The sequence below is a fragment of the Myotis brandtii genome, unplaced genomic scaffold, assembly GCF_000412655.1.
Source record: "Myotis brandtii unplaced genomic scaffold, ASM41265v1 scaffold575, whole genome shotgun sequence".
Lineage (NCBI taxonomy): Eukaryota > Metazoa > Chordata > Mammalia > Chiroptera > Vespertilionidae > Myotis > Myotis brandtii.
Genome location: NW_005370153.1, coordinates 703,318 through 730,363, shown reverse-complemented (window position 1 = coordinate 730,363; position 27,046 = coordinate 703,318). Strand labels below are relative to the sequence as shown.

At 36.7% G+C, this 27,046-nt stretch overlaps 1 protein-coding gene across 1 annotated transcript in view; it reads right to left on the bottom strand.

Annotated features, from left to right (window-relative positions):
* Positions 1–254: 254 nt before the first annotated feature.
* The window catches only part of CADPS2 (Ca++-dependent secretion activator 2), a 143,534-nt gene continuing 116,742 nt past the window's right edge, over positions 255–27,046 (bottom strand). Inside the window, 5 exon segments of the mRNA XM_014549913.1 lie at positions 255–1,173; positions 1,176–1,318; positions 1,320–1,401; positions 1,404–1,619; positions 1,855–2,021. Of these exon segments, the coding sequence (XP_014405399.1) occupies positions 1,088–1,173; positions 1,176–1,318; positions 1,320–1,401; positions 1,404–1,619; positions 1,855–2,021 (694 nt within the window). The 3' untranslated portion in view covers positions 255–1,087.

Sequence of the window (27,046 nt, the reverse complement as noted above, 5' to 3'; positions counted from 1 at the left end):
AACTTAAAGATTAAGAATTCATGAGGGGGGAAAAGTGTGGAAAATGGGAGATATCTGTAATACTATCAACAATAAAAATATATTAAAAAATAAAATAATCTGTAATTTCAAACCCAATTATAACCACTGCTGGTGTTAAAAAATAAAAATTCCATTTATTTATTTATTTATTTATCTGTTAAACTATATTCACAATGCTTCTGCCTATAAATGCAGGATACAAAGAAAAATGAAACCAAGGTAATCAACAGAAATAACCGTTATCATTTACAAAACATATTCAGAATTTCAAGCCTCAGATATTTTTAGTTAAAATTGACCGTAATGATATACCTTTGATTATTCATACACTACTAAACATTAAAGTTTTTCTGCATTAATTTGATAAAATGTCTTGACAAGTTTGATATGTGCAAAGTGAACTGTGACTTCACCTTCTTTTAACCTCTTCTTCTTACATTTCTTTTAAAAGGAAATGTCTTTAAGATTACTTACTATTGCTTAAACAGTGCTACCTTTATTACCAAGTTATCTACTTTCTTTAGTCCAGACAAAAATATTTTCTATTTTCAGGGAATGCTTGCGCCATCTACTGGAGAAATATATTACCACTTTTGTCAAACAAGATCTATAACCGCAACTTTGAAACAAAATCAGGCCCTTTTCTTTCTCCCATTTTAAGGCGTGTGTCAGTATAGGAAAAACCTTTTCCTCAACATAACAAAAATATTGACATTCATTCAAATAGCTCAATATTCCCATCTTCATGGAATAACTTGACACATAAATTCACAGGCAAAAATAAAAGAGAAGCACAGATAGAGAAAAGGAGATAAGGAACCATTTTGCACCTAAGTTTTTAAACCAAGTATGAACAGAGGCCTCTCCCATTTAACCATAACGTTAGGGCTAAAGATTAGAATTCTGTCATGTGAACATGTAAAATATAAGGATTACTTCACAGAAAGGAATTAAAGCCATTCTGAAGGTATCTCTGAATTCCTCTCTCTTCCCCTCCCCCCCAATTTTAAAGCACTCACTATTTATTAACTGGCCAGATTACAAAAATAACTATTTTTTTGATATCTTAGTCCATTCTTCTAATAAGTCTATTGAGCTGGTCTTCCCTGTTGTCAGCGTTTCCACCTTCCACAAAATGGGTGGCCTTTCTTCATTCTAGCTCTTGGAAGATAATTTGAAGGGCCACAGGAAGTTGTTTGCTTCTTTGAAGCATTTTCCAGCAGCATAGATCTCACGAGTCAGACTCTCCATGCAGATGATGCTGTGTTTACCAAAAGATGGAGCAATCACTGTGTTCTGTCGGGGCAATTCGCCTTTTGTTGATTTTGCCAGAACCATGCCTGGAGATCAATACATTTACTGACTTCAGGTTCGGGTACCCCATGCAATACATGGTTTCACAATCCTCCGCGTGTTCATTGAAGCCTTGCGGAGCTTAACAAAGGTGCCACTGGAGATCTGGCAAAGGTGCTGCACCTTTCCAACCTTTGGGCTCACGCCACTGATCCCACTGATCCTGAGGACAAATGCCAGCTTTCTTGACGTCCTAATCTCCGTTGTGTACATCTGCCTGTATTCCTTGTGATAGTGTTTTAGCTCTTTATTCCTTTTTTTTGGTCCTCATTGGAGGACACGTTCATTGAGTTTTAGAGAGAGGGGGAGGAGAGAGAGGGAAGGAGAGAGAAACATTGATGTGAGAGAGAACATATATAGGTTGCCTCACATGCACAGCTGACCAGGGATCAAACCTGTAACCGAGGTATGTGCCCTTATAGGGAATCGAATCACGACCTTTCAGTGTACCAGATGAAGCTCCAACCAACTGAGCCACACTGGCCAGGGCTAGCTTCTTCATAATAACCTTCCTCCTTGCCTTTCGAAGCAGCTTTTGGGCAAACTTGTTTCTCAGGTGCTTGATGTTCAGCTCTGCCAAGTTCCTTTGCTTTTTCTTAAGGGTTTCTGGCGTAGCAGGAACCTTCTTTTCTTCTCTTCTGCCCCTTCATGGTTGCAGCCAGAAAAAGCACTCCGAATTTTTCTTAGTAAGTAACCACAATAAGATGGAGTGTAAAAAAAATCAGTACATAGAAGACAATAACCTGTAAATATATATTTGTTTCAATTCTCTTTATGGTTTCACCTCTGAAACAGCAGCAGAACTAAAGTTTGAGATCTGTTCATTTGCAGTTAAGAAGGAGTGCTATTTTTTCCTAAGAAAAAAAATGGAGAATCTTGCTTGCAGGTCTGAATCATAATTACATCCTTGGGTGGAGCACAAACATATCCATGTTTCAGTGAAATGCATAAATTACTAGAGAGTTATAACTGTAACTGAAAGTTGTAACTGTAACCGGCTAGAATCCAAATTATTTTCAATTTATCAGAGGGCTGTTTCCCACTTTGTTTGCTCCACAATTACAGGAAAATAGAGAAGAAAAACTGACTTCACAGACTGCAAGACGTATGTTGGAGTCAGTGCTCTTCAGTGATATTTACTTAATATTTACTTCATGCCGTTTAGGACAGAAGATATGCTAACCATTAACATAAAGTAGAAAAAGGATGAAAAGTGAAGATAAACTACCAAGGGTGTCAGAGAGTCTCAGATGGATAATCATAAGCAAATAAATGACCCTTAAGGATCAAATGAAGTAAAACATATTTATGGATTCTACTCTAGAAAGCAATACAAAATTGTAGTAAATATTAAGGGAATTTTCAACAACTTAGTTTCAAATGTAAAAAGATTTCCAGTGAGACTTAGTCAGTTAGCATTCAAGTTAACTAACCTTTTAATTCAATCTAAAAGTTTAAAATGACAGACTATAATAGAATATATTCTGTCATAGCATCCATTCTATACAGATATTTTTTCAAATAACTATTCCCAATGCATTTCATCATAGTTTTCCTTATAACAGGTTACATTTTTAAAGATTTACTGAATTCTAGCCATTGTATTTTATACTTTACATATATTATGTCAATATAACAACCTATAAGGTAGATATAGCTATTACTATAAAACTACCATAAGTATAGTCTATAACTTCTGATACTTTTAACACTACAAAAATATTCATTGAATATTTACCAAGTATACTTCAACTCTGCCACCAGATTCACTTCACAGTTATAGTTAATTGTAAAGGAATGGCCACCACCTAATCCTATATAATAAAAGGTTAATATGCAACTAGACTGAAGGGCAGAACAACTGGTTGCTATGATGCACACTGACCACCAGGGGGCAGAAGCTCAATGCAGGAGTGGCCCCCTGGTGGTCAGTGCACTCCCACAGGGGGAGCGCGGCTCAGCCACTAGCCCTGAGCCAGGCTCACAGCTGAAGAGTGCAGCGGTGGATCCTGGACTGTGGAAGGGCATAGGTTGGGCTGAGGGGACCACCCCCCACCCCCCAAGTGCACGAATTTCGTGCACCAGGCCTCTAGTATGTACACAAAACACTCACCTTCATGTATGATTTTAGCCCTTATATATGGAGAAGGTGGCCTTGATCTCAGAACAATCAGACCAAGACCACTCCTTGCATATTGGAAGGATGCATCCTGGACTAGTTGTGATTTGGTTGTGAATGAAAAACTGGCCATTCCCTGCTGGGGGCTGTTAAGGTAAGAGTCCTCATTTGGAGAGAAGACTAAGAGCAAAATCCCAGGGCACCTTTGTGAGGTGCCAGCTAAATCAGGCCAGCCTTTGGGTAGAGCACAACAGCAGATAAACAGTCAGAATCCACCAGGCTGATGGCAAGCTTTACTGGTGTTTCTTTTTTCTTTTAATCTTTATTGTTGAAAGTATTACATAGGTCCTCCTTTTTCCCCCCTTTAACCACTCAGTCTCTCCCCTCCCCACAGGCCCTCATCACTCCATTGTCTGTGTCCATGGGTTATGCATATATGCATACAAGCTCAATGGTTGATGACTTCCCACTCACCCTCTCCTACATTCCCTCTGAGGTTCAACAGTCTGTTCATGCTTCTATGTCTCTGGGTCTATTTTTGATCATCAGTTTATTTGATTCATTAGATTCCACATATGAGTGAGATCATGTGGTGCTTGTCTTTGATTGGCTTATTTCGCTTAGCATAATACTCTCCAGGTCCCTCCATACTGTTTACTGGCGGTTTATGTTATTCTCTGCAACGACTTTATTTGTTCTTCCTCAGCATAAAGGCGCTGGAAGTACTAACTATTGTAACTGGTCAAACAAAAACAAGGAAGGAGAGTCCAGATGGAAGAGAAAGAAAATGAGGGGCAGGCAGGGCACATCTGAGTCCTGGTCTGGTAGGAAGGAAGGGTGTGAGAGAATACCTCCAGGGAGGGAAACCCACATCCCAGAGAATTCTCCTTCCTAACTAACACATGGGAGGTTTATGGTTCTTTTACAGGCAGCAGGATTCTCTTCCAGCAGTTCTCACTAACTCTCAGGAACAGGGGAACAAAGTTAACTACTTATTAAACATGGAATTAGTATAGTCTCTATCTGAATATTACACTTAGGATTCTAAAACTGGTCTCAGCTATTCCTAACTGTAAACAGAGGCAATGATTGGTTTCCTAATTGCCTCAAAGAATTATTCCAAGGATCAGATGACCCAATAGATATAATAGTTCTTTCAATACGTGTAAAGATATTATAGAGATGTAAAGAAACGCTGTTAGCAGTACTAGGTTGAAATCTAGGCCATGTCTTGACATCATCCCAAGGAGCTATATTTGAGAAATTCAATTACTTGGCTGATTTATCTATATAATAGAAAACAAATGACTTAGCTTAAGTGTTCACTTGATTGACAATTTGGGGTGGGGGCAAAGGGTGAAAGTGACTAATCAACTAACTGTTCTGACTCATCTGACCCTGGCTGTATAATCATGGGGGGAAAAAGTTTAAGTTTTCAGACTCATTTATTGTTCGTGTAGGAGAGGAACCTTTCCTAAGAAATACATTTTCACAATATTTCAAGCCCGTTTGACCATTTTTAACCTAATAATTTTTCAACAGTTAGAAGCTTTAAAAGTATGTCAAAATCCACCTATTCTAATTCAGTGGTTCTCCAATGTTAGCAAGTGCTGAGAGCATGTAGAGGGCTTGGGAAAGCCACGCTGCTGAGCCCCACACCCTGATTTCTGATTTGGAGCAGCCTAAGGACCTGCCTTTCCTACAGGCTCCCAGGGGATGCTGGGGCTCCTAATCCACCCTAACCACTGATCAGTCTATAACAGGGGTGGGCAAACTTTTTGACTCGAGGGCCACAATGGGTTCTTAAACTGGACCGGAGGGCCGGAACAAAAGCATGGATGGAGTGTTTGTGTGAACTAATATAAATTCAAAGTAAACATCATTACATAAAAGGGTATGGTCTTTTTTTTTTTTTTTTAGTTTTATTCATTTCAAACGGGCCGGATCCTGCCCGCGGGCCGTAGTTTGCCCACGGCTGGTCTATACCTACTGCAACTCCAACAAACACAAACAAAAATCTCAGCCATATGTACATTTAAAAAGGAATTTTACCTAAAAGTACATAATTAGTTAGGGTTTCCCTACAGTACTCTGAACAATTTTTCTAACTGAAGTAAACCAAACCAAAGAAAACCATTTTTCTCTTTTCTTCTTGTACAGGGGTGGAGAAAAGTAGGTTTATGGTTGTTCATATTGGAAATAATACAAATAAAGGATACATTAGTTAATTAATAATATAAGAATAAACTCTCGCTGACTCGCAACTGTGAACCTACTTTTGCCCACCCTGTATTTGATCATAGTGCCCCCACGTGGATGGAAAGATTACTGACAAGAAAGAAATTAGAACAATTCTCAAGAGGATGAAGTCACTATAAATTTATCATTGTATTTTGCCGGAATGCTCAACCTGGTGCTTTGCCCAGATACACCCAGTACAGGTTCATGGAATAAATACCCACACATACTTTAGAAATGCTAACCACTCTTACCCTCAATGTTGTATTTAAAAAACACTAATATGTCTGCCAAGAATTACAAAATCTCTTTTAGCTCTTCAATTCTATGCTGGCATGAAGTAATCCTATTTAGAATACAATAGAATATATATTAGTCTCTTTCTTTCTCCTCCCCCTCTCTTAATGTAATGCCCCTCCATGGCTGCAGCCAGAAAAGCTGGAAGTAACAGGGAGACCAATACTATTCTATGATTTCCATTCTCACAATCATTAAGTTCCTCAAAGCTGTGATGGCATCTATATATATAAAAGCCTAATATGCAAATTGTCCCTTCAGGAGTTCAACCGGGAGACCGATTGCTTGCTATGACGTGCGCTATCCAACAGGGGGCGGCATGGCATGAAGGAAGGCCCTGGCAGGCAGCCGGGGAAGGGAGGCTCCAGCCAGCAGCCAGAAGGCCCCGGTCAGCCCTGGTCGCCAGCCAGGCCTAGGGACCCTACCTGTGCACAAATTTCATACACTGGGCCTCCAGTTGTAATAATAACTCATTTAGAGGTTAGAAAGAAAATCATCCGTGCTTAATGACTGTAATGCAAGGTGGTTACATGTGTTCTGGCTAAACTTGTTTTCCCAATGCAGGATTACTGGCAATTGTCTATTTGTGCCATATCCTAGAGGAATTCTTTAGGATAAAATCAAGTTTTTCCTAGGTGTAATCAATAATACCTTTACACTCCACTCCACAGAAATGTGCATAATATTTTGAGGTACTATACCTAAAAACTTATCAGCTGAATATACTTTTTACTTTGATTGGGATATATGGAATCAATACACAAAGGAGCCTTAGTCAATGTCGCAAATGGAATACTGTTGATATCTACAAATTATTTAACATAATTTTTAACATAATAGTAAAGAGGCTTGGAGCTTAAAGGCTTGATACTGACAATCTTTTTCTTAATAATTTCCTTACACGCATGTGTCTTTTGCCTATTTCCCCTCCCACCTACTAGCATGTATATACATATATCTTCTTCACTTTTCATCATTCTCTTACCTTCATATATATTTGAAATGTATATTCACATTTGCAGTGGGGTGTTTTTTTTTTTGGTAATTTTGGTAATCACTCAAATCAACAATCTCCTCTGGTATAATAAAGGAAAGACATTCACAGGACAGAATCACATAATTTGCTGGCACCGCACAACGGCATTGTAAATGCTAACGGGGGCTAATGAACACATTTACCACTTTGCCTTTTCCTTAGCTTCCTTAAGCACATATGAAACACGAAGAAAAGCCTCGTGTTATTTCATGCCAATTAACAAATTGCTAACATGTCATGTTAATAAAAAAAGCAATTGACCTAAGTAGAAGGGCTAATTAAATGGAGTAAGATAATTAAACGGTTCTCAATATGTAATCAAAAATTATGGCTGGAAGTGTTTCACAATGTTGTCTTTTTGTTTTCAAGTATCTATCCGCAAAATTCTAATCAGTGTATCCATATGCATAAACGGCAGATCTAGTGCAGATGTTAATTTGTTGCATGATGGAAATCAGGTGTTCAATTACAAATAATGGGGTGTATGAGAGAACGGCCAAGATTTCCATTTAGCTGAACACATGCATCTCAACCGACAAATGATTGCAAAGCATTCATATTGGAATTAGCTACTAATATGCACCGGAGGCACATCGCATTTCACTCCTTTATTATCCTCATTATATAATATTCACATCTCCAGCCCCGTGTGTTCCCTAATGTGCCACTGACTTAGAAGTTTGAATATGTGGTGATATAAATGACATTTACTATATCTGAATTCTTTTAAAAGAATGATTTCTATTTTGATCTAAATTCTAGGGCACTTTAACATGAGAAATTTTGTTTCCTAATCTTACATTTCAATAATCAAAATAATTTGCTTTTGTACAAAGGCAAATTCCTTGAACTAGGACCATTATACACGTTTAACAGTTAAAACTTATTTCAACAAAGCCCTCTCACTATGTTGTCTAAATGTTATTTTAGCAAAATAACTACACAGAGGCTATCAAAAGTACTCACCTGGACAAAAGACATTATGCACATTTGCTTTTTATATAAATTACTACAAAGATGCAGGCTTAAAATGTATTTATGACCCAGCTGGTGTGGCTCAGTGGCTGAGCATTGCCATGCACAAGTGGCTCAGCTGATCCGATGGGTCCCTGGTTGATTCCGGCTCAGGGCACACGCCTGGATTGTGGGCTCCATCCCCTGTAGGCGGCATGCAGGAGGCAGCTGATCCATGTTTCTCTCTCATCAATGTTTCTAATCTCTCTCTCCCTTCCTCTTTCTCTAAAATCAATAAAAACATAGATTAAAAATATATTTATGAATTAAGATAGTCACCATGCCAAGCCTGTAGTCTGATATAATTCTGAGGGGATGAATAAATATCAGACTGATACTGAATTCTATGTCCTATCTTAAGACCCAACATTTAGAGTTTGAAAATTATTTATTCAATAACTAACAGGGCTATACCTCGCAAACCTTAACATCGGACAGAGAAGACGATGGGAAGGATCATTGTGTCAGATGGCAGAGTAATAGCAGTGTACACCCTTGGGACTTCATTAATTTAAAAAAAACCAACATAAAGTACATTTTTAAAAAGAAAAGAATTATTTCTTTTCATTCTTATTTCAATGAAATCAATTTCAAAATATGTAACTATGGTCCTTTACTCATTAAGAAAATAAAGAAATAAATGCTATTTCTGAATGTGTGGCAACTAGCAAAGCCTCATATATTACTTGAAGGTAAAAATAGAGAGGAATAATTTCTATAAACAAAGAGATGCAAATATGGTGAACTTGTGGGTCAAGTCTGTCTTGCATTAAATATATATGTATATTTTGAATTTCTTTTCATGTCCTCTTGATTCTTATAATGCTGATTATCCCACTCTTCATGACTTTATACTTAATCACTTCACACATTTATGTGGCTTATCTTGCCTTTGGTAGCATTTGAGTTTTCTGAGCTCCTAGTATAATCACTTGAAAAAAGTATTGTGTACTATTAGACAGTGTTGCCTAGTGGTTTAGGAATAAGCTCTGGAATCTGACAAACAGGTTTAACTCATGGTCACTTACTAGTTGTATGATTGGTCAAATTTCTTAACCTCTTTATGTCACAGTAATCTCTCAGTAAATTGGTATAAAAGTGATACCAATTATATCACACAAATATATAATTATATGAATACATCACAGAGTTGTGAGAACTAATTAAAATGATATATATTTAAAATACTTAGCTACTTTAAATGTATTTAAAGCAATCACTCTGCTTTATTTTGATGTCACAGCTATAAGAAGTCATACACTTCATCAGCTTGCTTATTAACAGGATAACAGATGATCACACTGAAAGGGTGAGATAATGAATGCATAGCCTACTTTAAAAATTGACCGCTGCTGTTAAGGAATCTTTCTGTTATATTCACATGACTTCTACAGAAAGGGCACGACTACAGAAGTTATCCTATTTACACTGACCACACACTCCTTTAAGAACTAATGGAAACTATCACTGTACAACTAATGAGGACACTTACATATATTTGAAACTTCAACAAGAAACCTACGACAAGCAGATTTTGTTTTAAGGCTAATGGTAAAATTGCAGGTTATGGAATGTGATATCAAGTCCAACATCAGAAAAAGTGACTCATATGCACTTTGAGGCCTCTTTGAACTTTTCAAAAAAAAATTCTACTATATAAATATAAGTCTTACTTTTCCAATCATACCTGAGGATAAAAAAGAATAACAACACCTTAGAACAGTAGTTCTCAACCTTCTGACCCTTTAAATACAGTTCCTCATGTTGTGACCCAACCATAAAATTATTTTCGTTGCTGCTTCATAACTGTAATGTTGCTACTGTTATGAATCGTAATGTAAATATCTGATATGCAGGATGGTCTTAGGCGACCCCTGTGAAAGGGTCGTTTGACTGCCAGAGGGGTCGTGACCCACAGGTTGAGAACCGCTGCCTTAGAAGAAACCCTAAACTAAACCTCACTGCTGGGGAGAGGGAGAACATCTGTAACAGGACAAGTTGCCCTCACTGAAATCATCTTTGTAATTGGGTTTCTCCAAACCCAAATTTTATCATAATATCATCTCCATAGAATAGGATAGAAGACACAAGACAATGTTAAAGAATGCCCTTGTGCATTTATGAATAATCAATAGTTAGAGATTATAGTTATAGAATAGTAAATAAAGCAGACTTAACAAAGGGAGGTTTTTATGGTTATTTAATAGTCAATTAGATACCTATCCTTTGTAAAACAGTGCACTACGAATTCAATGAGGAATTAAAGATGAAATGGACTCAGATCATGGACACAGGGCTCTTACAAGTAGGGCAGCTAAGGCATTTTCAGACATAGTTAAAATACACAGTAGAAAGCTCTATGGGATTCAAAGAAGATAGCGATAATTCTTCTATCAATTGAGCATGTTGAAAAATCCAAATTACTTCCCACTTTAAGTAGAAATCATATTTACGAAGATCAATAAGCTGAAAAGTACCCAAATCCAATACATTTTTAAACTGGAAGTTTACTTGGGGAGAAACATCAACACCCTTAATCAAGTGAGACCATTTACTGACGAGGGTTAGAAATGGTAGAGTGACATTTCTACACAGAGGGATCTTATGGCAAACAATCTTTCTATGTGAGTGGGGTGGCATGAAAAGAAAAGGGGGTCTGGAAGACGTTTTCAGTAACAGTATTCACAGCACTTTAAGATAAAAAAAAAAACAACCTTAACTATTGGATCAGAAATATGGAAGATTAAGGGAAGGGAGGCCCAACCAAGCTTTCCAAGTTATTAGTTGGTCAGATTTGGTCATCACTGGTTAGACCCAATAATTCATCGATGGGAGTAATGAAAAGTTAAAATGGATGAGGCCATTAAGAGAAGCTGCATATCTGAGAAGACTTTCATGAAACATATACAGTATTCAACTATTTATCTAAGAAACATATATACAACTATATGTCCTAGGGAGTTTACTCAAGTATCTGTGAATGGCAATTAAAAACAAAGTATAAAAACTAAACATGATGTTTCTGAGAGTATAGAAACAATGCATACAAAGGGGAAGTTCTAAAAATATATTATTAAGTGTAATACAATAACTAAGAAGAATCATATTTATGCCAATATAGAAGGCAATTAAAGATAAAACTAGGTGAGAAAAACACAGGATCACTATACATAGAAAAGTAATTATTTTGATATGGAAAATAACTTCCTGAAGAAATGGGGAAAATTCTTTAACTTGAGTGATAGAATAAAACAAACAAAATCAAATCAAATCCAAATTTTTAAAAAAATACACATTAAAGAGTCAAGGTTAGCCCTGGTTGGTGTAGCTCCATTGGTTGGGCATCATTCTGTGCACCGAAAGGTTGCTGGTTCAATTCCCATTGAGGGAATATGCCCAGTTTGAAGGCTCAATCCCTCGTAGGGGGCGTGGAGGAGGCAGCCGATTGATGTTCCACTCTCTCATAGATGTTTCTCTCTCAGTCTCAAACTCTCTCTCCCTCTCCCTTTCTCTCTCTCTACAAAAAACAGTAAAATCTTTTTTTTTTAGAGTCAAGGTTATTGGAAAATAAAAAATAGAGGAAAAATGAGCTGAATTCAATTCAAGAAGTTTAAAAAAGCACAACCTAACAAAACTAGAGAAAAAAGGAAATATAGATTTGAGTAAAAATCAATGCAATAGAAATACAAATTTAAAAAATGAACATAACCAAGTGTTAGTCTTTTTAAAAGATTAGTAAAATAAACAAACCTCTTTAGGAATAATAAAAATTAAACAGAGAAATATAGAAACATATTTTAAATGAGAAAAAAATGAAAAAAGGATAGCTATAGACACAATAAAGTATTTTTAAATGTTAAAATATCAGTATCATTTTTTCAGATATAAAGGAAAATGATACAAGATGTACTAGAAAGTTTAAACAGATCAAGTCACACTAAAAATTTTGAAATGGCTATCAAAGACCTCCCGTTAACTGCCAACTCAAGCTTCCATTCCAGACAATATTACAAACACAGCAAAATTAAGAGGAAGATACAATAAACCCCTTTATGTATGGGGAATACATTCCAAGACTCCCAGTGGATACCTATATTTACTACTAGAGGCCTGGCACATGAATTTGTGCACAGGTATGGTCCCTAGGCCTGGCCTGCGATCAGGGCCATCTTCCCCGGCTGCTGGAAGCCGGCCCTGCTCCTGTTGACACCCACACCCCTGCCAGCTGGGAGGAGGGACCGAGAGGTTGGCCGTTTCTGCCCGCTTTCCGGCCTTACCCCCCACCGCCGGTCACCCTCTGTGTGTGGCAAGGTGGGCCTTGGGGCTGGCATCGCTCATGTCTGCTGTCCCCTCCCCCACTCCGTTCCCCATTCCCCATCTGGCGATCGGAGCCTGCTGGCCAGGGGAAGAGACCAAGAGGTTGGCTGGCAGGCTCCCATCGGGCGATCGGTGGCTGGGGGCAGCTCCTGCGTTGAGCGACTGCCCCCTGGTGGTCAGTGCGTGCCATAGTGACCAGTCATTCTGCCGTTTGGTCAATTTGCATATTACCCTTTTATTATATAGGATGCTATGTGTGTTTTTCACATACCTATGATAGTTTAACTTATAAATTATGCACAGTAAGATATTAACAACAAAATAGAAAAATTATAACAATATACTGTAATAAAAGTTATATGAATGTTCTCTCTCTCTCTCTCTCATAACTGATCTAATAACCAAGATGGTTACTAAGTGACTAATAGATGGATGGGTAGCTTATACAACAAAGATATGCTGGACAAAGGAATGATTTATGTACAGGGTAGGATGGAGTGGGAGGTCAAGAGATTTCATAAGGGCTTGCAATTTAAAAATTAGGATTTTTTATTTATGGCATTTCCCATTTAATATTTTTGGAGATTTCCTTTATAATCCCTCGCCCCATGCAGGTAAACATTCAGCATCAGAGTGGTACATTTGTTACAACTGATGAATTTACATCTACACATCATAATCACCCGAAGTTCAGAGTTTACATTATGGCTAAATCTCGATGTTGTACATTATACATGTATTTGGACAAATGTATAATGGTACATGTCCATCATTATGGTATCATACAGAATATTTCGCTGCCTTAAAAATCCTCTGTGTCCCCCGTCCATGACTGGCAACCATAGATATTTTACTGTCTCCATAATTTTGCATTTTGCAGAATGTCATGTAGTTGGAAACATACAGCACATAGCCTTTTAAAAAACATTGGCTTCTTGCACTTAGTAATATGTATTTAAGATACCTTCATGTCTTTTCATGGTTTGATAGCTCATTTCTTTGCAGCACAGAATAATTCCATTTTTTATTTTTTAAGGAAGGGAGAGGAGAGATAGATAGAAACATCAATGATGAGAGAGAAACATCAATCGGCTGCCTCCTGCATGCATCCCAGCTCCTCTCCCCGCCACAATGAGGACTGAGCTGGCAACCCAGGCATGTGCCCTTGACCGGAATTGAACATGGGACTCTTCAGTCTGCAGGCTGACGCTCTATCCACTGAGCAAAACTGGATAGGGCTAATGCCATTTTTTTAAAAAAATATACCATTTATTTATCCATTCACCTACTGAAGGACATCTTGGTTGCTTCTAAATTTTGGCAATGATGAATAAAGTTGATATAAACAGCCATGTGCAAGTTTTGTATGGATATAGCTTTCAACTTCTTTGGGTAAATACCAAGGAGCATGACTGCTGGAGCAATTATACGGTAAAAATATAAGTAGCTTTGTAAGAAACTGCCAAACTGTCTTCCAAAGTGGCTGTGTCATTTGGCATTCCCACCAGTGATGAAAGAGTTTCTGTTGCTCCATATTCTTGCCAGCATTTGTTGTCAGCGTTCCAGATTTTGGGCATTCTAAACGAACTTTCAATAACAGAAAATCTTACACAGGTCGTTCTAGTAAAAAGGTTTAAAAAAAAACAGAGAAAGTGAAGGAAAAAGAATAAAAGCAGAATAAAGCTGCTCAACTGATATACTGAGATTACTATAACTTTTATTCCCAAATTTCAAACTAGATGAGAACCTTAAAAGAAAAAAAATGTTAGCAAATTTCACCTATAAACATAGATGAGAAATTTGGCAATGGAGATGACCATATGAATTATAGAAAGAAGAGCTCAGGTAGTTAAAAGCAAATGGAAACTTACTCAAATTCGTCAGGCAGATAAACTGAAGAGATTATTTAACTTATTTAATTTTAAATAACTTTTATAGTAAAACATTGTGGTCCATGAATGTAAGGATGATTTAACATCAGAAAAACCACCAAATGTAAACCATTATATTTATGGTTTAATGGAGAAAAATAATATTGGTACCTTAATAAATACAGAGAAAGCATTTGATACAGTTCAATAAATTTTTAAAATATATATTTTTATTGATTTCAGAGAGGAAGGGAGAGGGAGAGATAGAAACATCAATGATGAGAGAAAATCATCATTTATAGGGTGTCTCCTGCATGCCCCATACTGGGGATCGAGCCTGCAATCCAGGCATGTGCCCTTGACTGGAATCGAACCTGGGACCCTTCAGTCTGCGGGCCAATACTCTATCCACTGAGCCAAACCAGCTAGGGCCAGTTCAACAATTTTTGCTTTAATAATTTATTAAAGATGTGTTCTAAGAACATAAAGCAAATATTATAAACAATAAAATAAATTTTAGGTATTTTGATGGTTAATGGTATGTGTCAATATGACTGGGCCATAGGATGCCTAGATATTTGTCAAGTAATATTTTGGGTGTTTCTGTGAGGATGTTTTTGGATGAAATTAACATTTAAATCAGTAGACCGAGTAAAGTAAATTGCCCTTCCTAATGTGGAAGGATCTCATCCAATTAGCTGAAGGCCTGAATAAACCACAAAGCTGATCCTCACAAGTAAGAGAATTCTCCTGTCTGACAGCCTTCTAACGGAAACATCGACTCTTTCTGGTTTCCAGTAGCTCCTGGCTTTCAGACTCAAACTCAACTGGGAACACTGGCTCTGCAGATTTTGGATTTGCCAGACTCTATAATCATATGAGTCAATTATTTATTCTAAATCTCCTAACACACACACACACACACACACACACACACACACACACAGGCATGTGTATTCTATTGCTCTTGTTTCTTTGGATAAACCTGGCAAATGCAGATTTAGTTCTAAGACTGGGAAAAGGCAAGAATGCCTGTTGTCACTTCCAAATAACATAGCACTAGAGGCCCTGGACCATTGTATAAAACAAGAAAAAGAAAAAGAGCAAAGACAATAAATTAAAAGGAAAAGCTGTTGTTACTTGCAGATGACATAATCACCTACAGAGCAAAATATAACAATATCAAGTCAATTTCTAATAATCAGCACTATGCTTTCACATGCAAAAGCAGAGGGGGAAGATTGGATTGCCCTCCACATAAAAATGTGGGAAAACTGGCTGTTAAGAAAACAAAGGTGTAGGCTTTCCTGATACTATATCCATAGCATGAAAGGTCTACTTCAAGAAGCAAGAAAAAGCTCAAATTAATAATCTAACCCTACAACTAAAAGAACTAGAAAAAGAACAACAAACAAAGCCCAGAGGAAAGGAAATAATAAAGATCAGATAGGATATAAATGACATAGAGACTTAAACAACAATACAAAAGATCAATGAAACCAAGAACTGGATCTTTGAGAAGACAAACAAGATCGGACTAGCTGGGTCATTCAATTGGTTGGAGCATTGCCCAGGGCACTAAAAAAGTTATGGATTTGATTCCTGGTCCAGGCACAATCCTATATCGTGGGTTCAATCTCTGGTCAGGGAGCTTGTGGGAAACAACTGATAGATGTTTCACATTAACCTCTCACATAAATGTTTCTCTCTCTCTCGCTCTCTCAAATCAACAAAAACATATCCTTGAGTGAGGATTTAAAAAATAATAATAATCAATAAGACTGATGAACCTGTAACCAGACTCATAAAAAAAAAGAGAGGACCCAAATAAGTAAAATAAGAAATGAGAGAGGAAAAGTAACAACTGATGGCAAAGAAATACACAGGATTGGAAGAAAATACTATGAACTATATGCCAATAAATTGGACAACCTGGAAGAAATGGAAAAACATTCCTAGAAACATATAATATTCCAAAACTAAATTAGGAAGAATAAAAAAAAACTGAATAGACCAATTACAACTAATAAAATCAAAGCAGGAATCAAACAGCTCCCAGCAAACAAGAGTCCTGGAATGGATGGCTTCACAGGAGACTTTTACTAAAACATTCGAAGAAGAATTGATACATAACCTTCTCAAATGATTCCAAAAAAAAATTTAAGAGCGGGGAAGACTTACAAATTCTTTTTAGGAAGCATTATCTAGTTCCAATACCAGATAAGGACACTACAAAGAAAGAAAATTATAGGCCAATATCCCTGATTAACACAAGTGTTAAAATCTTCAATAAAATATTAGCAAACCAGATTCAGCAATACATTAAAAGATCATACATCATGATCAAATGAGATTTATTCTGGGGATGTACGGTTGGTATATATTTGCAAATCAATAAACATGATACATCACATAAAACGAAGGATAAAAATCACATGTCAAATCAGTAACTGCAGAAAAAGCCTTTGATAAAGTCTAGAACCCATTTATGATAAAAACTCTCAGCAAAATGAGACTAGAGGGATTATACCTCAAATTAAGAAAGGCTATATATGACAAATCTACAGCCAACATTATACTCAAAGGGAAAACACAAAAAGTGTTTCTTTTAAGATTAGGAACAAGACAGGGATGTCCACTTTCACCACTTTTATTCAACAGCAATCAGACAAAAAGAAGACATAAAAGGAATCCAAAAGGAGGAAGAAAAACTGCCATTATTCACGGAAGACATGATATTGTAGTTAGAAAACCCTAAAGACTCCATCAAAAAACTACAAGATCTAATAAGTGAATTTAGAAGGCTATTAAATTAATATTCAGAAACCAGTGGCATTTTTATACACCAATAATGAACTATCAGAAAGAGAAATTAGGGAAACAATCCCATTTACTGTTGCAGCAGCAACAAAAAATAGGGTACCTAGGAATAAATTTAACCAAGGAGGTAAAAGACATGTACTCAGGAAACTATAGGACATTGAAGAAAGAAATTGAGGAAGATACAAACAACTGGAAGCATATTCAGTGTTCATGGATTAGAAGAATTAACATCATTAGAATGTCCAAACTATCAAAAGCAATCTATAGAATCAATTCAATTCCTATCAAGAAACCAGTGGCATATTTCACAGCTCTAGAAAAAATATTCCAAGTATTAATATGGAACCAAAAGAAGACCCTGAAGAGCCACAGCAATCTTGAGAAAGAACAAAGTTGGAGGGATCACAATACCAGATGGATATCAAACTATACTACAAGGCCATTATAATCCTAACAGTTTGGTAGTGGCAAAAGCACAGGCATACAGACCAATGGAACAGAACAAAGAGCCCAGAAACCAACCCGTGCCTTTATGGTCAATTAATATTTGACAAAGGAGGCAAGAGCATACAATGGAGTAAAGACGGTCTCTTCAAAAAGTGGCGTTGGAAAAATTGGACAAAAACATTTGCAAACAAAATAATGAAACTAGACCATCAACTTATACCATACATGACTAAACTCAAAATGGATAAAAGACTTACATCTCTCATAGCAGTATTTTTGCCAATATGCCTCTGAGGGCAATTGAAACACAGGAAAAGATAAACAAATAGGACTACATCAAGCTAAAAAGCTTTTGCACCACAAAGGAAACCATCAACAAAATGAAAAGACAACCTACTGAATGGGAGAACATATTTGCCAATGATACATCTTATAAGGGGTTAATTTTCAAATACAAAGAACATATACAATTCCACATCAGGAAGACAAACAATCCAATTAAAAATTGGGCAAAGGACCTAGACACTACTCCAAAGAGGACATACAGATGACCAATAGACATATGAAAAAAATGCTCAACATCACTAATCATCAGAGAGAAGCAAATTAAAACCACAATGAGATATCACCTCACACCTGTCAGAATTGCTATCTTCAAAAAATCAACATGCAACAGTGCTGGTGAGAATGTGAAGAAAAGGGAACCCTCATGTACTCTTGGTGTGTCTGTATACTGGTGCAGCTACTCTGGAAATCAGTATGGAGTTTCCTCAAAAAATTAAAAATGTAACTGTCTTTTGACCTAGCGATCACACTTCTGGGAATACATCCTAAGACTCCCAAAACATGAATTCAAGAGGATATATGCACCCCTATGTTCATAGCAGCATTATTTACAATAGCCAAGATATGGAAACAGCCCAAGTGCCCATCAGTAGATTAGTGGATAAAAAAGCTGTGGTACATTTACTCAAAGGAATACTACATCACCATAAAAAAATGAAGGAAATCTTATCTTTTGTGACAGCATGGATGGACCTAGAGATTATTATGCTAAGTGAAATAAGCCAGTCAGAGAAAGACAAATAACATGTATCTCACATATATGTGGAATCTAATGAATGAAATAAACTAAAAAAATAGAAACAGAGGCATGGATACCTGAAATAGACTGACAGATGTCAGAGGGGAGGGAGCAGAGGACTGAATGAAACAAGATGAAGGGATTAGTCAGAGAACATATATGCATAACACATAGACATAGACAATAGCATGGTGATAGCCAGAGGGGAAGGGGGGTGGGGCTAGGTGGAGGTGACTAAAGGGGGGTAGAAACTTTGCCTGGGGTGATGGGCACATGATGCAGTGTACAGATGATGTTTTATGGAATTGTATGAAATCTGTATGGTTTTGTGAACCAATTTCATCCCAATAAATGTAATTAATAAAAATAAATAAATAAATGAAATAAAAAATAAGTAAAATAAAATACTGTGAGCTCCATTCTTTCAAGCTCAATAATTCAATAAAAAATCAAATTGTACCAAATTAAAAAAAAACATTTAAAAATTTTATGATTGTTAACCTTTCTTAACCATACATTTTAACAAAATATGCTCTTGAATTTGGAATTTGTATCTCAGCTCTTACAAACATTCAAACTAATTATTTCAAAATGAATATAAATGACATTTTAATTAGTAATGTGTCTCCTGGCAATTAAGATTCTTTCAGCAATTAAAATGGCAAGGCATATTATTAAAGTCCCATGACTCTTCATACCTCTTCCTGACAATTACCATGAAAAACATTAAAGGCAAGATTGTAGCTATAATCCATTCACTGAATATTTGGTAGCGGGATAAACACTTTCTCCTCCTTGCCTGCTAAATTTTCATTTCATGCATATTACCTATCAATCATTAATGTAATTAAATGTCACAAAGTTCAATTTTTCACTTTTATAACTTATTACAATCAATTGATTTTGTAGAAATAAAAGTTGTAGGGATAACTGTAATTAAGAAATAATTTTTAACCCATTTATTTATGATATGACTTTAATGGTCAGAACATTAAATAAAAAGTGGTTGATTCTAGCAGAAGATACTAGTGCTGAAAATATCAGACATCTAAAATTACTGTAAATTGAATATATTAATATAACAAGGATATATTCACAAAATTGTTTATACTGCTTAGGGGGGTGTCAAAGAATAAAGGAAATACTTTCATTTTTAACTTTTAAATATCTATTTTTTAAAAAGGGTATTATGAAATTACTTTTATGTTCTTTGAATTATTACTGTAATAGAAAAACATCTCAATATTACATGGAACATACTGGTGTAACATATCAAAATACTATATCATAAATTTAAAACATACTATTTATTTGTAAATCAGTTTGAATCACCTATTGTTTATTAATAGTTAAAATGTATTTAGCGTTAACTGTTTTCCTAATAAACAATAAGTAATTAATAACCCTCACAACAATCTTTTTTTTTAAAATCTTCACCTGAGGGTATTTTTTCCATTGATTTTTACAGACAGTGGAAGTGGGGTGGGGGCAGAAGGAAACATGGATGTGAGAGAGACACATTGATGGATTGCCTCCTTCATGTGCCCCGATCAGGGCCTGAGATTGACGTGCAACCTAGGTATGTGCCCTTGACCGGGAACTGAACCCATGACCCCTTGGTGTGCAGGTCAACGCTCTACCCCTGAGCCACACCAGCCAGGGCCCTCACAGCAACCCTTTAAAAAGCTGATCATCATTATTCCACTTTACAGTTGAAGAACTGAGACACAGGGAGGTTAAGCAATTTACCCCACAATGACATAGAGGTAGGACTACAGGTAGCCACACTGGCTATGCACTCCCAGCACCCCAACAACACAGTACTGGTATGGCATAACACTGCCCTTTATTAGTTTTAATTATGCCTTAAATACTCCATCAATTATTCACATCTTTCACTATAAACACACCTAACACTTCTTTCTCTCAGAGAGTACCTAGGGTCTAATGGTTAAACCCTCAAGAGAACAATGTGCAGTTTTCTATAACTAAGTACAAGTTTCAGAAAGATTAAACAGACACTGCAAAATGTCCATAACTGTCTTGCTTGAGGTCAAGGCAAAGACCAAAAATATGGGAAGTTGTTTTCCTTTAAATAAAAAAAAGTGTATTTGTGTCCAAAGTAAAAAGAGGTATTTCGGGGAATGATAACCATACCCAAATTATCTGCAGTATTTGCAAATGCAACATTACTTTCCTGTTTTATTGTAGCTATCTTATTCATTTTACAGTGTTTTACTCATTTATTCATTTTTAAAAACCGAGGTATAACTGACATACAACATTAGGTTCAGTTATATAACGATGACTTGATATTTGTATATACTGCAAAATAACAAGTCCATCGACATAGTGACGGAATATTTTTTTCTTGTGATGAGACTTTTAAGATCTACTTTCTTGCAACTTTCAACTATGCAAAACAGTATTATTAACAGCTAGAGGCCCAGTGCATGAAATTCATGCATAAGTAGGGTCCCTAGGCCTGGCCGGCGATCAGGGCCGATTGGGAACTTCTGGCTGCAGGCCCGGGCCTCCCTTCCCTGGCTGCCAGCTGCCAGCCGGGCCTTCCTTCCTTCTGCGCCACCCCCTGGTGGTCAGCGCACGTCATAGCGAGCCATCAATCTCCCAGTCTCCTGGTCAAACTCCCGTGGGGACACTTTGCATATTAGCCTTTTATATATAGAGAGAGATAGTCATCATACTGTCCATTGCCTACTCATGGCTTATCTTATAACTGGAAGTTTGTACCTTTTTACTCCCTTCATCCAGTATTTCTTCTGCCTTAGTCATCTCAGTTTACCTCAGTCTAGAAACCTAGCTGATCACCCAGGTTTGAACAGTTTTCCTTCTATAATTTTTCATATTTCATAAGAGGAGTCGAGCCCTTTTCATTCCTCTTAAATATGTACCATATTTGTTTAGTTTAATAAATATTTACAAACACATATCATTATCACAATCCCTACCTACAGGGACACTATTTTTCAGTTAATGAATATTTTCTCAAATAATCATTATATCCTTTTCATTCACTGACCAGAGTGACCAATAAAAATTATACTCAATTGCTTTGGGCAATACTTTTATGTGTGAATGTAACACCTTCAAGGAAGAGTAAAAATGTTTTAAAAATTGTCTATTTTTTAAATTGTTTGAATTTTGGTATAAGGGTTTGTTGTTTTGTTTGTTTTTTAGAGAGAAAAACTACTGATTTGTTGTTCCACTTATTTATGCATTTATTGGTTGCCTCTTGTATGTGCCCTGACCGGGGACCAAACCTACAGGACAACACTCCAACCAACTGAGCTACCTGGCCAGGGCACTGGTATTTAAAGCTGTTTTTGGAATCAGCTTTAAGTCGCCAGTTACAACAGATTCTGTACTTATTTATGATGTATTTTCAGTCAGGATGTCAAAGTCGTGGAAGAAGCAATCAAATATTTGATAATCCATTACATCCTACATTTAAGATTATGTCATATTTTGCCAGCTTAAATTGCTTTCTTTTACAGTTTTCTACATTTTCTAGCCTATGCTATTACGTTAGCAGCTTTTCTATTTCAGTGGTGGAAATCATTCATTAGATCTACCATATCTAATGTATTCCTAGTGCTAATTAATGTCTCTTTTTAAGCATCACTATTTTTATAGCAAATTTCATCCATTCATTCACTTCATTCAAAGACTACACGGTAATCAAAAAATACGTTTTGAGTGACTAATTTGATGAAACCAAGCATGTATCCAGTGCCTGGTCAAACAATGTTGAATAGTAAGCTCCAGTCTACAAGGAGTTAATCTTAGCTGGAGAGACAGACAAGGGTGTGGATGGTTATAATTCTGCAATAGAGCACATTCAAAGAATTTGGGAGCACAGATTCTGGATGCCTGAGTTAGCCTGAAGTGGAAAGATGAGGAGTATAAAGGAATTTCATATTGAATTATTTGAAAGCACATCAACAAATTACTAATATTTAATTTTATGCACTATGTTCTAAAGCCTACAAAGTACTGTATTTTTCTGTGTATAAGATGCCCCCATGTATAAGATGCCCCTCACTTTTCCAACCCAAAATTAAGAAATAAATATTTTAAACATAAAACAGAACATATTTTTATTTAGTAATTACCACAGGTAAATCATACCAGTACTATGATTTATGCAGCATATCACTTTATTCAGCCTCTGTTGCATCACTGCTCTCTTCTTCATCACCATTAGTTCCAGACATATCAATTCTTCAACTTCTATTGAATCACTGCTGTCTTCTGAGTCACTCTCTATATATGTGAGATCATCCTCATAAACTGGTGGCATTTTCTGAGCTAACTTTGTTCTCATGCCAACCCTCCTCTCCTCATGAAACTGAAGCACCATTTTGCCTTTCCTTTAAAATCGACAATATTCATTTCACTTGCAAACATTCTTGCCTGACCTTGAATAAGCTTGGTTGACACACATAAGCCACTCTGGCACTGCTCCATAATCCAAGTCTTAAGCCTCTGCTCCAAGTTTGCCCATTTTGCTGGTTTTCCTCTTGAGGTCTTCTTCTTTTTTGGCAAACAGGAGTTGTTCTTCCTGTTTTCTCCACTGCCTGATCATACACTCACTGGGAGGAGGTCCAAATTGTCTCTCTGCAGCGCTATTCCCATGCTCTTCGGCACAGCTGATTACATTCAGTTTGAATTTTGCAGAATAAGACAATTGCTTACCGGTACTTAGTATCCTTTTATTTTTTGACATCTTTATGGGCTCAGAATGTTCTGGTCCCTGTCGCATCTGCACATTCTCCACCTCCACCTCCAAGTACGGCATCAGCTGACGTCAGTAACAATAAAGCGCCTGATTGGAGGAAGCCTGTGTGACAAGGTATGGGCAGCTGCACACCCACGTGGTTCCCTCCTCGGCTGACTTTCATGTATAAGATGCCCCTCGATCTTTCAGTTTGACGATTTTAGAAAAAAATAGCATCTTATACACAGAAAAATACCGTCATAAAGTTAGAGTCAGTATCCCTGCCTTCAGGAGACAACAATATAGCTGTAGATATAAGACACACACATCAGAAAATAGAAGTATCAAAAGAAGATAGTACCTGGAGAACATTATGTTAAGTGAAATAAGCGAGTCAGAGAAAGGTAAGTGCCATATGATTTCACTCATATGTTGAATTTAATGAACAAACTGAACTACCAAGCAAAAAAGAGACACTCATAGCCAGAGAACAGGCAGACATCTCTGGTTGGGGGATGGTACTGGGGGTGTGAAAAGATTGAGTAAAAAAAAGAATGAACTTATGGACGTGGACAACAGTGTGGAGACTTCCAGGGTAGAGAGGAGGAGAGAGGTGGAAAAGGGTGTGGGGAATAAATAATGATGGAAATAATAAAGATGTGCTTTCCTCTCTGAATTGAATATTAATATACTATCCTTAAGGCTATAAAGAATTTCAGAATAAATGATTAGAAATTTTAATACTTTAAAAACCCTTTGCTCTCTCTGTTCATGTCATCAACACTGGAATTAATTACAATTAGTGAAAATTGTGATTATGGTTCTTTTTTTAATAATTAGGATACACATTCATCCAGCTAAAATTCATTTGCTACCGTCCCCATTATCATGAACTTGCAATGATTTCCACTCGTTTCAAATATAATCTGGATATGGAACTGTGTCTGTCTGTTACATTCTGTTACCTATGCCCGGTTCTACTAAACTCTAGCTATGATAATAAGCGAGAGGATCAGGAAATAGTCCTTGTGACAGTACGTTATCATTTGTGAAAAGAATGCCAGAATTAAACGCATTGTTAGACATTGGGACTGCTTCTGGAGAAAGGTAATAGTTTCTGTATTTTCAGACACTATTCTACCCATCACTACTTTGCACTAACACCCTTTTTGCCTTGTAGACCCGTCAGATCCCTCTATGCTACCTTATGTCTCCTTTTGTCAGGGCTTCCAAATGAGGTGAGCTTGCTGCCACATGTGTTGATCAGGTTCTTCTGCTCCTGCTGCCCTTCTCTATTGCTATGCTTCATGCTCTTTTCTAATTTATGTAATCCTCAGCCTCCTACATTTCTTCCTCATTTTCACCCACAGGCATGCTCTGACCCTCTGAAATCTTTACAAATCCTAGAGCAGTCAGCCATCCTTTTGCTTACTCCAACTTCTCTCTCATTTACAGGCCCACAACTTGACCTATCTCTCTGAGCAAGGCACTGGTTCCTTTTAAATTAGATAAGTACCAGACGATTTCACTCATATGTGGAATTGAATGAATAAAATGAACTAACAAGCAAAATAGAGACAGACTCATAGATAGACATCTGGCTGACAGCTGTTTTTTTTGGGGGGAGGGGTAGAGGCATTGGGTTGTGAGGAGGATTGAGCCAAAAAGAAAATAAAGAGAGGAAGAACTCATGGACACGGATAACATTGTGAAGATAGCTGGGGGAGGCAAGGAAGGGAAGTGGAGGAAGGTATGGGGTGATAAATGGTGATGGATGGACACTTGACTTGGGGTGCTGAACACACAATACAGTGTGCAGATGACATGTTGTAGAATTATGCACCTGAAACCTGTATAATTTTGTTAACCAGGGTCACCCCAATAAATTCAAAAAAAATTTCTCTTCGTTCTGCTTTGTCAGTTGTTGGGAAGAATATTTTCACGAAGTGTTTTGTGCCTGTCTAAATGGAGTAAAAGTGTTCACTAACTAGTTTGTTAACCAGGGTCACCCCAATAAATTCAAAAAAAAATTTCTCTTCGTTCTGCTTTGTCAGTTGCTGGGAAGAATATTTTCATGAAGTGTTTTGTGCCTGTCTAAATGGAGTAAAAGTGCTCACTAACTAAATCTGACAGAACAAATTCTGAAATAAATAGGACTATTACAAATCAGCCATCACCAGAAAAGAAAGTAAATTACTTTTGATTCCACAAAAATAGTATGTACAAGGCTCAATCTAGTTTTCCTCTTTTGCCTTTAATAAGTATTGGTTACATACTAGTAATACATCATTCTTATAAACGAACCCCTAGATATACTTCTACCCACAGGAAAAGTTGTTAAAACTTCCTCCTACCAGTCAATCACATATTACAGGAATGGTTTAAATATAAATGTTGACATAATAGATAATATTAGAAATTTACTTTATCATATTTAGGCAAAAAGTCATTAAAAAAGCAAGCCTCACTATAGAAAATAACAACTTTAAATTTAAAGTTTTTAGGCAAGGATACATTTTTTCCCATAGTATTGTCTTTAGATTTTTAGTAATATAGAAAATTTTAGAATAATGAAACACTGTCATTCATTTGGGAGCAATAAAATTTGGAAGCATACTCTGACAAACTTACATTCCAATGTCACCAATCAGATAATGACCTAACTTGAGGCTTCTATCCAAACAATCAATCCAACACTTATTTCAAATATTTAAAAAATGTGACATAAGTTCTGTTTATTCATTCATTCATTCAACAGATATTTATTTAGCTTCAACTAAGTGGTAGGCAATTTTCTAAAAAGTGGGTTTAAAAAGAGCAGTGAAAAGACAAGGTTCCTATCCTCTTGAAGTTAGATTTGGTTGGCGACCTAGTCACCAGCAAGCTGCCTAAATGGAGACACAATTTTAGTTGGTGGAACAGTCAATAAACAATAGCCGATCAATATAATATCAGCTACTCATAAGAGCTTAGAAAGAATGAAGCAGGTTAAAAAGAACGCCGGCAGTAAAGAGAGAGAGGCATGACTCCATGGAGCGTGGTCAGGGTGGGCCTCTCTGTAGGATGACATCTGATCAGGACCTGACAGAGGGAGGGAGTGGGTGTGGGGAGGGCATTCCCTAACAGTGTCGGCAACTGCCAAGGTCCTGTCCTCGGAACCGGCTGGGAACGTCCACACAGCAGCTTCATAACCCTCATCGCAACCACACCAACCTCTCCCAGTGATTATTTTCATAAAACATTAGCATATATAATTAGGCTAATTATTCAATCACACGAATGTCTTGGGTGCTATGGTAACAACAAAATAACTGTCTTTGAGCTAGTTAGTATTAAGTAAGCTTATCAATCCTACCTTAAACATGTATAAGCTATAATTGAAACACACAAAAATAGCTAAGATGAAATTAAAACTAATGTATTTGGAATGTAAAAATTATTAAGACCAACAATTTACCAAAAAGTGGACAAATTTTAATAATAGCAAAACCTGATAGACTGTTTAGAGCTATGTAGGGTCAAGTACTATTTGTCTAATGATGCAGGTAAGAAAATTAAAACTAGCAATTGCACTAAACATACCAAAGACAATACTAGTTATTTGGAAATATGCCTTCTTTCCTTCCTTCCTTCCTTCCTTCCTTCCTTCCTTCCTTCTATCTTTCTTAGTTTCCTCCTTTTATCCCTT